Here is a 16,478-nt window from a genome sequence, read left to right as displayed (position 1 = left end):
CCCCCCGGCAGTACTACTGACTGAAGTGTCTTTAGGTCATTCCCAAGGGGGGGATATGAACATGTTCTTATGCACAGTAGAATTGTAAATGGGCTGATCTATCAATGTCATGCTCATTCTGTGCCGGAACAACATCGGGAGGGCTGCTGCTTTTTCTTTATTGGTCAGTATGTGTGCTTTTGTCTGTCTATCTGTCTGTGTGTGCGTAATGTCTTCCACTGAATTGTGTTTAACTTACTGATACAGTTATTATGCTTTCAGCATTTTTCTGGGAGTGACAAATCTTTCTTCTTCTCATTCATCTTCCAATAGACATCCCAGTTTCTAGTGCAAAGGCTGCACTGTAGAGTTCTTGGGTCTCTTCTCCCAGTGTTGAGACAGTGTTTCTTTCTAAGTGCCAGTACCTCGAGGATTGAACAGACAGAATGGATAAATTAAATTGGATTATTTTTTCTCCCCTTTTCTTGTGGTCCTGTTCCACTGAATTCCAAGGGTGATTTTCAGGTGCGGCTTGTAGACCCTTTTGTGCTTTTTCCATGTCTCTTTACTGAAATGGACACAAAATTAAAAATATGAATATTTTGCAAACTTATTATAACTCCTTTTGTTCCTTCATTTCTGCCAGGAAAACGTCTGTTCCGACAGTGGCTGTGTGCTCCGCTGTGCCAGCCTGCCTCTATCTATGACCGTCTAGATGCCGTGGAAGATCTGTTGGGCGCAGGAGCTGCGATGGACGAGGCTGTTTCGATCTTGAAAAAACTGCCAGATCTGGAAAGGCTTCTCAGCAGGTAAAGTAATGCCATTTGGAAATGAGTAAGGATAACATTAACTTTATTGATTTTCCAGAGGAAGAAATTGACAAAGGTTGTAGTCCATTAAAAATTATATGGTGTAATAGAAATATTGATGTGAGTATTGTTTTAAAATTATTTGGAAAAGAAATGTACTGAGGGGATAAATGAAAAATGCTAGTGTACTCAGAAATGTTTGTATTCGTCTGAGCATTTGACTGTAATTGAAAAATCCAGTCTGAATCTGTAGGTGATCGAAGGCTGTCTTTTTTTATGTTACTTATTCTCTGGGTCTATGCTTGTCTTCTCAGAATTCACTCGATCGGCTCAGCTGGCAAAAGCAAAAATCATCCAGACAGTCGGGCCATCTTGTATGAAGAAGTCACTTACAGGTAAGGAAATGGTTACGCACTTTTCCTTAAGTTTCAGAAACTTTGGAAATTTTCTGATGTTTAGACTTCTTCATGCTCAATGAATTGGGGGGGGGGGGATTTTGTTGTTGTTGTTTTGTTTTCCTACATATTTTTAACTTTGGCCTAAATTTGTTCTGACTTCTGTGGTATACTTGTCACTCTGCAGAAAATATGCTTTTGGTTGGTGTGTTGGGACATTATTTTGTGAGCTATATCCGTCTTTCAGCTGCAATGTATTTTTTCACCCGGCCAGGGTTGGTCCTGTCAGGCAGGGTTGAAACAGCCCATCACTTGAATCATGGAAAATTCATCGGCGGGGTCTCCTTTTATGTGTAACGAGTGATCTGTGGTGTCTATCCTCAAATCCAAATTGTTCGTCCTGTGTTGTTATGTGTTTTTGTGTATTACGTCACACTTGAAGTTCTGGAAGTTTGTGAGGTAAAGAGAACCAAAAACACCCAAACGGATCTGGTGATAATGTATTACTTATATGTTTCTGTCCTGCGACAGGTCTGTCATATTGAGTTCCTTTGTGACTTCATAATCAATATATACTTTTAGTCATCATTTCTCAATTTCTGAGTATGAACTTTGCATGGTTATTAACATTCTGCCCTGTTTGATCTTGCTGACATCAATGTGTCTAATGATGTCAAATTTCTTTTTCTTTTTTTGAACACAGCAAGAGAAAAATTGAAGACTTCTTAACTGCAATTGATGGCTTCAAGGCTTGCATGAAAGTCACTGAGAAGTTCAAGCCACACGTGAAATCTTTCAAGTAAGTAATAGAAGAGATCTGAAGGAAATGTAAGACTCTTTTTTTTTTTTAAAGTACATTTTGACCCAAGGAGACGAGGTTTAACAATAGATTTAGGTTTCTGGTGTAGCAAGTCTACTGACCCATACAATTTCTTACAGTTGGCTAAACCTTTTACCTCTTCTCTCTTTGTGGTGTTTTTAAGCACTTAGTTAAACAGAATAGTAGACCGAGAATGCTGGATAAGTTCTCTAATGTTTCATTGTTTTCAAGCAAGTGCTAAATGTTTGTCTTTATAAAATGTAATTAGTGTTAGTGGCGGATGTGTACTATCTGCTTTGTCGTTACCTGTGTAGGTGTAGTAGTGGTTGGGGGAGGATGCCTCCAGGTGCTTCTTCTTTTCCTTGCCCTCTGTTGTTTCTGTCTGTTTGTTTTGCTTTTTGTCTGCACTAAATGCGCGGGTGGTCGGAGGGCGCCAGTGGTAGGTCCTACTTGTTCACTTTCCCTTTGTTGTTTCTGTCTGTCTTTTTCCAGCACTAAATGACCATTATTGTGTCGATGTGCTTCAACAAACAGGCAAAAATGCACTAAATGACCCCGACCATGTTGATGTAGTTCTCTTCTCTCTTTCCTACAACTTAACTTTTATCTCCGGGGGGTGGGGGGGTAAACTCACTACGCTGGGGCCCTTTTTTTTTGGTGCTAAATCTAAAAATGACAAAAACGTCATTAAATCGAAACTAGCTAACCTATTTCTATAGTTTTTCATCTAACGAATGAGCTTCCAGTATATGAGACCTGTTTTCGGCAATTACCGAAAAGTAATTTGACGTGGAAGTCGTCGTAAAAAGGAATGTGCACGAGCTGTGGCACAGTGGTTACGACCGCGAGCCGCAGGGAGCGGCTTGCCGGAGATAAAGAGTTTTAAAAATCTCAAGCTGTTGTTGTAGAAAACTGTCGAATCCATGTGGTCAATTAATGTTTATTTTGTTTTATTCATGCCGATGTTTTCTTGAAGGTCAAAGTTGCTGAGACGAAGTGTGACTGTGAAGGAGTCAGATGAAAAGACTGACGCCCATTTCCCTGATATTTCAGAGGACCTAGACTTCTTTGACGTAAGGAGATACGTTTGTTTCTGTGAAAGAATTTTCTCCACTTTTCTTCCCTTTCAGCCATGTGTTCTTGGAAAAGGTTGCCTCTGCTTGGGCTTTGTTTGTGTCTAAACATTTTAATTTGAAAAGTAGGCCTATAGCTTGAAAATAACTTCTTACATTGGTGGTGGAAAGTGATTATCAAAGCAAGCTAATGCTGTGGCTGTCGTGAATTGGTAAGGTTCTTTAAAAGACAAGGAGCGTTTTCTCTATAACCAAACAAATATACACACCAATGAAACCAAACTTCTCCGATAGGGAGGGCAATGTTTTGTATTAGATTAAACTTGAATGTAACTTTACTGTGTCAAAAAATAATTACAATTGGCTAGTTCTTAGAGTTGTTTTGAAATACTCCCAAAAACGCCTGTATTCAGCGTTAGTGCCAAGTGAAAGGGCTCAGTGTTCAGTGAGTTAAATTTACAATCATTATGTAGGATATGATTAAAGACATTAACAAGCTTATAAAGATGTACGAATCTTTGCATAACAATTAAAAGCATTAGAAAATACATGCCGATGCTGAGTGTCACGTTTTTTCACAGAACGCTTTTGACCACAAGAAAGCAAAGAAAGATGGTGTCATTGATCCTAGCAAAGGTGAGTATTTGTAACATCTGCCTTATAGGCTTGATTGTATAAATTTGAGAACTGTAATTGTGATTTGGCTTTTTGTGTCCTGGAACCATATGTGAACGTGCCTGATGAATGGTACGTAAAGATGCATTTGCTCGAACCGAGATATCAGGTTTCAGAGGTCAAAAATAGAATTTTTGACAAAACTTTAATTTCCTTTAGAAATGGATTCTTTATCCATTAATATATCGATATTTACAAGAACTTGAGTTTCTTTTACTTTAATATACATTTTTAAAGATGTTTTTTAAAACAAGGTATATTGCATAATCCAAAAAAAATGCATGAGAAATTTGGTTTCTGAGTAAACACTGCAGATGGTTTCTATTGTCCATTCATAAAATCAAACCAATCACAATGCATATCAAAATTTAGGTCATTCTCTCCCCTCTCTAATGGTGGGTAGTGCGTATGAATATCTAGAACATGTAAACAAAGGGAAGCTTTGCGCATCCACACCCTTTCGTTTTTTGGAGAGCAAACTTGTATCGCCTTTTTACGCCTTGCGCAAACCTAGATCTATTTCTTGAAAATTTTTGCTCTAGCTGGTGGTGAATTTGTTTTGAAGACGTAATTTTAACACTTTGATGCTGTTCTTTTATCTTTGCTGCTTTTTAAAGTTGGTTTATGAGTAGCGAATATGTTGTCAGGTCGTCTCGATGCGTAAATCTGTCTATTTGAAGCAGAAACAAAGGGGAAACTTTATACCCGTTTTTCGCAAAACTTTGTTTCCGTATCTTGCCTTACAAAATCACACATATCTCAAAAACTACTGAAGATATCTTACAAATTCAAAAAGCATATTGTTCAGAAATGAAATGATCTCTGTACATGAGGATGAGATGGAACCCCCCCCGGGATTTTTCCAAATGCGTCATTTGGTACCTTTCTCCAAGCACACACACATATTAGAGTAAATTTCATGATCTTTGCAATGAACAGTGTAGCATATGGAGAAAGATTAAAGAGATTTAGTATTTCAAAAAGTGAATTTTTTGGTTGAGACACATGAAGTTCTTCATGCTGGAGGTTGTCCATCGGCAAGATTGATCGGGGAAGTGGAACAGTAACAGGAAAATAAGCCCGTATTTATGGCAAACACACATTCTGGTGCATGATGAATAAACATTCTCAGAGCAATATCATTGTCTAAGATAGTCATGTTAGTCATAGGAAAAGCAGCGGAAGTAAGAGTTGGGTCTAATGAGCTTGTTTGAAGCAATGTGGTCTGTCATGGTAAGTTTTTACCGGGGGTCCATGATGTCAGGGTTAGGCTCTTCTCTTTCGTTGCAAAAGACGTGACTTTGATTCCTGAGTAGGGACATTATTTTATCAACCAATCCGTCCCCTGCTGGGAAGCTGTATCCCACTCATCTGAGTTGGCGTGGACCTGTGAGGTTGAAGCAGCAGCACACCTCTTGGTTGTATCAATGGAAGCATAAAGTTTTGACTATCAACCATGACATATTTCGAGGGCTGCCAAGTAAACTATGGTAAGTCATGTTTTTCAAGTTTTACAGGAGAGACAAAAAACGGATTTTCTTGAAGTGTCGTTTTGGGTGGATAAACTTCATTTTCATAAGGGAGCCTACAAATACCATGACTTTAGGCTCCCTTATGAAAATGATGTTTATCCACCCAATACACTTCAAGAAAACCCTTTTTTTTTTCTTTCTCTCCTGTAAAATTTGAAAAACCTGATTTACCATAATTTACTTGGCGGCCCTCGGTTGTACACCATACCTCACTTCTTGGAATTTTTTTCCTGCCAGGTGTGGATCCTGATTATGATGAGGCAGTGGCAGACATTGGAGAAGTGGAGAGGAAACTCCTCAACTACCTTGACGCGCAGAAAAAGGCTCTCAGCTGTCGAGTGAGTTTTTTGTTTTGTTTTTTTTGTTTTTGTTTTTTTTACTTCCAGGACATATCCATTTCTATTCCACTGGTTTTTTTTGGTCTACACATGGGTTGTTGGCAGGTGCTCTGGTGTAGTTTGCTCCTTCTTTCCTGTCTAACATCTCTCGTCCTGATCTCTCCTCCTTCTGTTTTATGTTTGTTACTCTCTTATAACACCTCTAATCTTTGACATTAATATGACCTTATTATGTTGCAAGTGCCGTAAAACTCTTACTAGAGCTAAAACGATTTTTTTGTGTAGTATGTTCATGAGGCTCTGTTGGTTGAGTGATATGTCACTTAGCGGCCATTAGTGCAGCTGACATGACTGTTAGATATGCGGTCAGGGGAGGGTCGCTATTCTTGGACAAGGCATGACAACTTTCACTGGAAAAAACCTTCATTGCCTTGCTGTAACTAGCAATGGCATATACATTTTTTTAGAGTTTTATTATTTCACATTAATGTTATGTTAGGCAGGCCAATAAATGTAGCTTTCCTTTGCTTCCCTGACCTGTTTGGCTCCCAGTCATTGACAGGGGTGTTTTTCCTCACATTACCCTTCCGGTGGATGCTCTGGTGTGGTTTGCTCCTTTTTCCCTAGCAAACATCTATCATCCTGACCTCTCTTTCGTTCTTTTTATGTTTGTTGCGATTCTTGTAACACCTCTAATCTTCAGCACTTACATTACCTTACTGTGTTGTGAGTGCCGTAATACTCTTACTAAAACTAAGGACAACTGAATTCTTCTCCAGTCATTGGTCTACTGGGGAAATGGCAAGAACCGATACCAACTGGAGGTTCCAGAGTCTGCCTTAAAAAATATTCCAGACAGTTATGAGTTGATGTCATCTAAGAAAGGCGCGAAGCGATACCGCACGGATGAGATCAATGACTTGCTTGCACAGCTGACTGATGCTGAAGAACGGAAAGCCTGCTGCCTCAAAGACATCATGAGAAGGATATTCCATAATTTTGATGAAAGGTCAGAGATTATTTCCTTGTCTTGAAAATGAATGTTTTATGTCCTGAGCTGGGGGGGGGTGTCAACTACTCTGGTAAAAATTCTGGACTAAAGCTGTAGGCATTTCATATTCAGCTGAATTTTCATCTCAAGAAAGGCAAGAAGAGAGTAAAAATGGTTTGGTTTCTTTATTTAATGGGGTGGGGGGGGGGGGGCACAGTGTTTAAATTTCCATTTATAAGAATGGAAAATGTTTGTCCTCAATTAAAGAAATGGCAGCATGCGGAAATGAAAATGAGGTAGGAAAGTCGGCTTAATACTCTTATACTGTAAATACCATGTGCATTCTGCAATGAAGAAATGTGCACCAGAACCTCTAAATGAAGAAAAGAAAAAAATGTCTTTTTATGAAAATGGAACAACAAACTCTCCTCCACCAAAATCTCTTTGTTTCTTTGTGCGTCCCCAGACACCAGAAGTGGATCGCTGCTGTTGAGTGTCTCTCCGTGCTGGACGTTCTGGTGTCGCTGACCGTCTACAGCCGGGGAGGAGAAGGATGTTTGTGTCGGCCCGAGTTTGTGCAGCCTGAGGAGGGAGTAGAGGTGAGTCGTCTTTTTATCTTCTTTCTCTCTTTCTTTCTCTCTTTCTTTCTCTCTTTCTTTCTTTCTTTCTTTCTTTCTCCTCCCCACCATCCTGTCCTTCCTCTGAGGGTGTTGGTGGTGTTGTGTTAACTTGGAATAATAAAATAAATGAAATATACAAACATATTCCTCCCTTCGATTGATCCTGGTTGTGAATTTTTTTTTATGGTACCGCACATAAATCTATTATATATTTGGCAACTTAGAAACACATGATTCATTTCTTCCGTAAAACTACGACAGCTACAGAGTTGAAAGTTGGTAAGTACCTGCAGAGAGATAGGTAGGTTCCCATGACGGAGCCTAATTTTTTACTTATTTAAATTTCTGAATTTAGAAAAATATATTTGCAAAAAGTTTGTGTCCTTCTTTGGCCTTTGTGATTATTCCACTGAGAAAAGAAACAAATCTGCGAAGCTGTCCTTCACAATGGAAGTGATATTTCGTTAGGCACATTTTGTTTTGAGAGTATAGATCTAGTCCTAATTTTTTGCATCTCTCAAGATTTGTTGTTCCATTTTTAGTAGAGTGTAAATATAGTAGGCCAATGGCTTTCAGTTGATGTTAATGCACAGATCATTCCTTAAATCGAAAGGGGGCCCCTCTAGTATAGTATATATGTATCTAATATTTAGTTGCTGTCAGAACATAGAATTATAAGAAAAATTTTGAAAATAAAATCGACATACAAAGAAAAAAAAGGAGTGATAAGGGCGATAGGTGTTTGAGAAAAAAAAATCCTAGGATGAGAAGATACTCTTGTCTGAAAGCAATGCTGATTAGAGGAGCATACACCACTGAAAATTAACCTGGCAGTGTATTATATATATAGGGTTGTTCTTATTTGATAGATGTTGTTTGATATTGATGTATGAAAGGGTTTCCACATTATTTTACCTCTTTTCCCTTTCCGCAGCCAATGTTAGAAATCCGAGAAGGTCGTCATCCATGTGTGTCAAGGACGTTTGAAGGTGGAGATTTCATACCAAATGACACGCTCATTGGTCTCAAGGATGTAAGGGATCTAATACTTCTGTTTTTGTGACTGGCTTCTGTAATGTAGTTTTTCTGTGTTCTTTCTCTCTGTTCATAGGTTTGCTTCTTTTTTCTTATAAAACATCTATCGCCCTTCTCTCCCCTTCTTTTTTGTGCTTGTTACTCTCTTGTAACACCTCTAATCTTCTGGCGCTCATATGACCTTATGCAGTTGCGAGCGCTGTAAGACGTCTACTAACACTAAGACAATTCTATGTATTTGCTCGGGTGGGGGTGGTTGGCGGGTGCTCTGGTGTGGTTTGCTCTTCTTTCCTGTCAAGCATCCATCGTCCTTATCTCCCCTCCTTCTATTTTGTTAGTTTCTTTCTTGTAGCACCTCTAATCCTCGGCACTTATACGACCTTATTGAGTTGCAAGTGCTATAAAACTCTTACTAAAACAAGCACTCGCTAAATCCTTCTCAAGGAAAGTTGTTTTCACATTTCTTAAGCGGGTATTTCTACTGAGTTGGGTTGAATGGCATTAAGCTTTCAATTTCAAGGCATTTGATTCAGATAAGATCACTGCAGTGGGCACAAATACATTTTGGTAAGGGTATGGATGGGCACAATGTCATTCGCCAAGTAATACGGGGATGGAAATTTTACGGAAATCCGTAATTTTGATTTGCTTCGTCATTTTCCATAAGTGGGACCTGACGTCCTGTCTCATTTCTCTTCTCAGAAAGTGCTTTTTCCTCACTCTTTCTTTCTCTCTTTCTCTCTCTGTTCCTGTCTCTTTCTCTTATCTCCCACTCTCTCTCGTCTCTCTCTATCAACCCTCCTCCCCCACTCCTTCTCTCTCTCTCTTTCTCTCTCTCTCTCTCTCTCTCACTGACGACACGAAAGTAGAATGGTTGTCTTTTCCTTTTAATTGTTCTTGTGTCTCGTTGTTACTTCCGTTGTAAAATGATGCCTTTTCAGTTACCGCTTGATTTTTAGTGCAGCAGTAGTTGAAGCCTCAAATTGAAGGGGGGGGGGGGGAAACAACCCATAAAAAACCAGCGTGTAAAAACAACAAACCTACCTATATTTGCGAATTTTTCGTAATAATACGGATATATGTCCAGAGATTTGGCCCTATTGCAAAGATACGAATGTACTTTGAAAATTACAAAAAATCGAGTCAATTTTATGAATAATTAGTTCTACGACAAGTTTGCACAGAAATAATTCGTAGATGATCATGAGTATTCGTTAAACGCCTCTCAATGATTTGGAATCAAAAGCCCTCTCCATGTAAATAGTCCACTATACACGGAAAATATAAGTAAGCTGTCACTCAAATTTTTATTTTTTTATTTCTTTTTAGTAGGCCCCCACTTCGTAGAAGGAAAATTATACTATTACTAATTTTTAAGTCAAAGTACTAATTTTTGACCATTTCATTACCAATTTTTTAAAGTGTCAAACTAGGCAGGTCTGTGTAAGAATGTACTTGTCAACCCTAAATTGTAGTCTGTGAATAATTCATTTATAGAGGCACAAGCTGTTTATGTATAGGATAGTTTGCTTTTTTAGCCACTTTCTTTTCTCGCCAAGTGGGTGGTTGGGGGGGTGCTTTGATGTTGTTTGCTCCTCCTTTCCTCTGTCAACCTGCTACCGTTCTTATCTCTCCTCCTTCTTTTTTTATGTTTGTTACTCTCTTATAACACCTCTAATCTTTGGCACTGATATCACCCTATAGTGTTGCAAATGCCAGCAATTAAAACCCCGTACTAGAATTAACTAACTCTTCTCTCCAACTAGGTGGTGGGTTTGTTTTGGGGTTGTTTTTTTTTGTTTTTTACTTTTTTTGTAATGTATAATATATATTTCTGTGGCGCTCATATGACCTTATGCAGTTGCGAGCGCCGTAAAACACTCTACTATAAAAACATTTTTTTTATATATGTATATATATCTATATATATTTGTGTAGGAGAATGATGAGGAAGACGGCAGCTACTCTGAAGGTCAAGTGGTGTTAGTGACCGGCCCGAACATGGGAGGAAAGTCCACGCTCATGAGACAAGTGGGGCTCATCACAATCATGGCACAAGTGGTGAGTTCTTGGTGCAGGGGGGGGGGGGGGGGGGTGTCTTTAAATAACGTACTCCATACAGCCATTTTGCATACAAGAGTGATGGGTGGTTGGTAGGTGCTCTGGTGTGGTTGGCTCCTTCTTTCCTATCAAACAACTATCGTCCTTATCTCTCCTTCTTTTTTGTGTTTGTTGCTCTCTTGTAACACCTCTAATCTTCAGCGCTTATAAGATTTTATTGTGTTGCAAGTGCCAGTAAACTCTTACTAAAAGTTAAACTAAAATACAAGAATGGAGCCTTCTTCTGTCTTTTGGTGGCCATAAACCATTTTCAGCAATTTCAATTATTTAATCCTCACTAGAGTTACTTCAGTTTTAGGGCAGTGATTAACTTGGTAATTTTGCTTTAAAAATCCCCACAAAATCTTGGAATTTTGCTCGGGACACTAGACAAAAAAAAATCCCCACAAAAACTTGGAATTTTGCACTGGCTCTAAACGTGGTCAAGCCTCCTCTTCCACTGTGATTTGGCCAACTTTCTTCAATGAGCGTAATGTGCACACAAGCCCTGCTTTGTTTTTGGTGTTGTCATTTTGAGAGGAGATGCTCAATCCCTCCGAGTCAACCAGAAGCCCGAAGTAGCTGTGAAAGAACTCCAAAGTTTTCTGCTGATCGTACTAGCTTGAATTCCAGGACAGAAACAGGTGCATTGACTTGAATACTGAACACTTTGCCCTCAGATTAAGTGGGGGGAGACCCCCGGGGCGGTGCTAAATGTCTTTAGGCCATACCCAAAAGGGGGGACATTAACATCTCGAGTTCTTATGCATAGTAGAATTGTTAATGTAAAGAGGCTGATTCCTCAATGTCACGCTCATAACTGTGCCTGAACTTCAACAGGGAACTGCTGCTTTTTCTTTCCGAATCCTTACTATTGTCATTTTTCCTCTACTTCTTTTGTATGTTTGTCACGCTCTTGTGAACTGCTATTTTTTAGGTGCTTTGATAGTGGATGCTGTTGAAGCTTGTGAGGTGAGCAGAGTAAGTCTGATTCCCTGTAAGGACTTCTCTTTTGACATCCACCCCTTTTCACTCAAATGACCTTAGGCAGTTGCGAGCGCCGTAAAACCTTTACTAAAACAAAGTGGGGGGGGCTCTCAGTGTCTAGAGGTATGGTCCTCTCTGTGTCTGCTTTCATCTCCACTTTCTGTCTTGGGGGTAGGGGTGTATGCATAAACTAATGAGAAGTTGGATCACTTGAGAAATTTCAAAATAATTCTGTTTTTTCCCCAACAAAACAAACTTTAATTGTTTCTTCGAGAATATTGTTTATTCAGTGGTCTAACTGTCAGGCTTTTTACTGAATGGTCATGGGTTCAAACCTCATCAGGGGCCTGACATTCTGTCGTTGGGCAAGGCACTTTACAGGAATTATCTTCACTTCACCCAGGTGGGAATAGGTACGGCCATAGTTGGTGGAAGGTCCTGTCAGTTTGAATGCTTAACCCTAACTGTACGTCATGTTTTACTATCGTATCCATACGACATTGGGAACTCAGTACCCCAACTTTCCAAAGAGGAAATTTACTTGTTTATCAGATCCGTACACTTTGCATAGCAGTCTTTCAAAATGATTTTTTTTAGAAATACTTAAAGTTTCATAGAGATATTCGCACTAGAAGTATTCTAAAATGTGATGAATACAACCCTGGGGGTACTAAATGACCCCAAGGCATACGGATATGCTTAATCAGCTGTTTGCGCTGGGGAGCCGAGAATATTTCTGTGTTTTCGAAAGTCTGCTGTGATCATAACAGATGGGTTGTAAAGTGCATTGAGCATGGATTTGCATTATATAAATGCAAATAGTCACACCTGCTCTAACGGTTACCTTTATAAGACAATCACCTGTACAAACGGCCAATTCTCATTTCATCCCTTGTTTGGTATTTTTTTAACATTATAATGACACCCTAAGACAGCCCCCCACTTTTCTCCTTAAGTTGGTGGCCATCCAAGACAATTATTATTGTATTGTTGTGTCATGTTATGTCCTCCAGACCAACTGGAAGTTTGGGTGGTTGGCGGGTGCTTTTGTGTGGTTTGTTTCTTCTTTCCTATCAAACATCTATCGTCCTTATCTGCCCTCCTTTTTTTAAATGTTTGTTACTCTCTTGTAACACCTCTTATCTTCTGGCGCTCATATGACCTTATGCAGTTGAAAGCGCTGTAAAACCACTGCTAAAACAAACAACTGGAAGCTATAGAGGCAAAATAAGAGATGAAGCAATCGCCTAGAGCCTGGATGTGCTGAAATTGGAGAACGTGGCCATGGTCAGGCAAGCGTGGCATCGACTGTTCTCCGCCTTATAGGACGGTATAGGGAGAGAGTAAGTGTGGGTGGTTAGCGGGTGCTCTGGTGTGGTTTGCTCCTTCTATTCTATCAAACATCTATTGTCCTTATCTCTCCTTCTTTTTTATGTATGTTACTCTCTTGTAATACATGTATTCTTCGGCACTTATATGACCTTATTGTGTTGCAAGTGCCCTAAAACTCGTACTAAAACTAAAGAGAGTAAGTTATGTCATGTCATCATTATAGCGTAGTGTGGTTATGCCATATTATCGTTGTGATGTGAAGCCTACTGTTGTTGTCCTCAGGGCTGCTATGTGCCGGCAGAGAAATGTCGCTTGACCCCGGTGGACAGAATCTTCACCAGGCTGGGGGCGAGTGACCGCATCATGTCAGGTAAGTTTTAAAATATTGTTGTTTGTCATAAATACTGACTTGCCAACTGTCCGGAATTCTCTGGAACTGTCTCGGATTCGAAGGTCGGGAATTTGAGATGACATTTTAGCCTACACCACCAGAACCACTCTCAATTGACAAAATTTTGTTTGTTGTTCTGTATTTCTACGTATTTACTCATGGCATCCCCCTGACCTAGAGCTCTCCAGCTGGTGGCAGAAAGTCTCTTTCTTCCTGCGACACCCAAAAGGTTTGAGCATTGGATAAAAAGTAAAGTTCTGTATTTGATGTTATATTGTTTGGTGTCCTTGATTGGGTTTTTAAAAAGTTGGCTTGCTTGTAAATGTTTTTGCCACCATCTGAACAATTGAGATTGTGCAGGAAAGCAAGCGGCTTTGACTTTTCTTCTTGTGAGGGCGGACCTGATCTGTGGGGTGTATGTTTTTTCAGAAAGACAAACTCTCAGGACATATTGCCCAAGTATGAGTCAAACTCGTGTCCTTTACTTCTGGTTTTTATTTTCTCTAACATAAAATAGTGTATTTCATAGCTTTCATTTTCTCTGACATAGGTGTTTGTAATTCATTTTGTGTATCTTTTTACCTTCTCAGGGGAAAGTACTTTCTTTGTGGAGCTGAGCGAAACATCGGCCATTCTGCAGCACGCATCCAGACATTCCTTGGTGCTTCTCGATGAATTAGGTCGGTACTGTCCTCATGTGTAACCGTTTGCTTAAGCTGAAAATGTCAAATTAATTGTTAAATTGGGGACTGCTATTTTGGGGGGTTTATTGGATGGGGTTTTGGTCCTCAAGTCGAGAAAATTGCACTGATGGTTGGAAGATTGGAAGATGCCACTTGTTGGGCTTTCCCCCCCCCCCTCTGTAGTTTCTGTGCACTTTGCACTCTTCTTTTTCCATGGTACTGAATGACTGTTATTAGGTTGCTGTTCTTTTTACTCGAATTGAAAGATAATGTTTATATTGTGTTGTACTTGCCTTCTGAGTAATAGAAACTTTGCGAGACGTGAATGAACATATTGATTGACTGTCAAGTCCTATTTACACAGTCGTCAAAAATCGTTAGTCTCAATTTAAAATAAAGTTTGACGAAATCCTGCTTTCTCCTGCAAGTTGTGAGCAGATATTTTCGCTTCCTTTTCAATGTTGCTGTAGTACTAATGTGTGTTCTTTTCTCTGACAAACTAATGGCAATGGGTGGTTAGCGGGTGCTCTGGTGTGGACGGTGTGGTTTGCTTCTTCTTTCCTATCAAATATCTATCGTCTTTATCGCCCCTCTTTCATTTTTTGTTTGTTACTCTCTTGTAACACCTCTAATCTTCAGCACTTATATGACCTTATTGTGTTGCAAGTGCCGTAAAACACTTACTAAAACTAAACTCTTACAAACCAATGGCTTTCAGGTCGGGGGACAGCAACGTACGACGGCACGGCCATTGCCTGCTCTGTGGTGAAGGAACTGTCGGAAAACATTCAGTGTCGCTCGCTATTCTCCACCCACTACCACTCTCTGGTGGAGGAGTTTAAAAATGACAGCAACGTACGCCTCGGCCACATGGTAAGATTAAGATTTTCTGCCGTGATACTGATAACGGGGAACAAGTGTTTACCTACCTTTCTGTCCTTCTTCAGACAGTTGCTAGGACAGGATTTACCCATTTAGTCCTTGAAAAAAAATTTTTCCGATTCAGAACTCGTTATGTTTTAATTTTTTGAGAGGGGTGGTTCATAATGCCTCCTGACCAGTCTAATCGTGCCATCTAATTTCCTGTATGTGACAGGAGATATTTGAGTAGAGTCCATGAATCTCGAACACAATAATCACGAATTCTTGGGTTTCTTGAACATAATGTTCGGTCCCGGTTTCAGTCCCTTTGGTTTTTTTTGTATTGACTTCACGGAGTTCCGGAACACTCGGAACACGCAACACTCGAATCTCAAACTAGGTACCAGAAACTAAATTTTCAAACTTGCTGTATGCCAAATTTATCTGTTCCATTTGAAAGGCCTATATCCACTGAGCATTTTGGTACCATTCTTTAACCTCTCCGTCAATTTTTAAGAAAATTGAAGTTGTTTAAAATTTGATCAAATTTGTTTAAGTCAGTCACTGGCTGCAACCCCATGTTTGACAGACATAAAAAAAGTACCAAGTGCACTAAACATCTCCACATTAACAGAGTACAATCACTATAACAAATATATGGAGCCTAATTTTTTTCAAGACAGTGAGATCTTTACAAATCAGTACTTTATTGCCTCAAACACGACGATCTGTCGTTATTTCGACAAAAACACCGAGCGTTGACCCGGCGGCGGCGCACCGGCCCCCGCGGCGAGCGAGTCGGCTCTATACTGTAGTGTACCCCGCGTGCGGGGTCACATGCTTTCCGAGTCTCGCGGAAGGATTGATGAAAAATAATTCCAAGTTAATAACTTTATTCTAATAGAAAATGAACTGATCTTTTAATTGATACCTGTTATAAGTCGGTATTATACATATTTTGTGTAAAAAGGGACACTTTGAACATTTTGATGGTATTTTTAAAAGCTTTCTATAAAGACGCCAAAGGCTAAACTTGTATCTCGGGAAAGCCCGTTTAAAGCTCTACAGTTCTCCGCCAATGAAAAGACGGCATTTAATCATCCCTCGTTCCGCGAAGCATTTGAATGCACGCGTGTCAATTTTTCAACCGGCCGACCTCGCATTCCGACCGCGAGAGGCTTCGCTTTCGTCGGCGATTCTCCAGCTCCTAATAATCGGACATATAAACAACTTACACCATTGTAACGAGGAAAAGCTGAACTTTTACAAGGTGTATGGCATTTGGTGTTTTATAGCGAAAGAGCAAAGAAACAGCTATCGGAATTACCCCGATTTTACCGATACCACGCGGTCGGAAGGCCGCGAGTGCCCGCGAGGCCGTGTTTACGCTACCTACTTACACTGACATGACGAATTACGGAAATCTCGAACACTATTTCCAATCCGCGACAAATTTGAGTTACCTGTGTTTGACTACTTTCATGCTGCCAAGAATATTCACGATCGTAACTTATTAACAGCTGCTTTTATGTTGAAGTAAAAAAGGCGGCAATTGTGAAAATTGAATTTAGATTGAACGGATAAATTCTGGCGCACACTTTACAAACACACATATAGCGCACAAAATTTTAGGTCCATTATTTTTTTCTTTTATAACATAAATATATTCTTTGTGTTTGACGCATGTAAACAGCGACGTTTATGCATTGGGAAAAGATTTCCGCTTCCTCCAAATTTGGCTCTGTGTGTGCTAAATGTATTTCTAAATTTTGAGTCAGAACATAAAATGCTTTTATTGTTTTGCTCCCTCCCTTTTGTTACTTGAAAAATTCTAAGTACTAAAGCCCTCAGAGCCTG

At 39.7% G+C, this 16,478-nt stretch overlaps 1 protein-coding gene across 1 annotated transcript in view; it reads left to right on the top strand.

The window, feature by feature from the left end:
• The window catches only part of LOC101859588 (DNA mismatch repair protein Msh6), a gene marked incomplete in the record, with an annotated part of 50,897 nt that overhangs the window by 30,377 nt on the left and 4,042 nt on the right, over nt 1–16,478 (top strand). Inside the window, 13 exon segments of the mRNA XM_013086531.2 lie at nt 626–788; nt 1,103–1,183; nt 1,887–1,982; nt 2,980–3,076; nt 3,658–3,712; nt 5,521–5,621; nt 6,401–6,630; nt 7,079–7,211; nt 8,167–8,265; nt 10,206–10,328; nt 12,969–13,056; nt 13,668–13,757; nt 14,479–14,633. Coding sequence (XP_012941985.1) covers nt 626–788; nt 1,103–1,183; nt 1,887–1,982; nt 2,980–3,076; nt 3,658–3,712; nt 5,521–5,621; nt 6,401–6,630; nt 7,079–7,211; nt 8,167–8,265; nt 10,206–10,328; nt 12,969–13,056; nt 13,668–13,757; nt 14,479–14,633 — 1,511 coding nt within the window.

The sequence above is a fragment of the Aplysia californica genome, unplaced genomic scaffold, assembly GCF_000002075.1.
Source record: "Aplysia californica isolate F4 #8 unplaced genomic scaffold, AplCal3.0 scaffold00476, whole genome shotgun sequence".
Lineage (NCBI taxonomy): Eukaryota > Metazoa > Mollusca > Gastropoda > Aplysiida > Aplysiidae > Aplysia > Aplysia californica.
The sequence above is the reverse complement of the archived record's forward strand: the minus strand, read 5'-3'. Positions and strand labels throughout refer to the sequence as shown.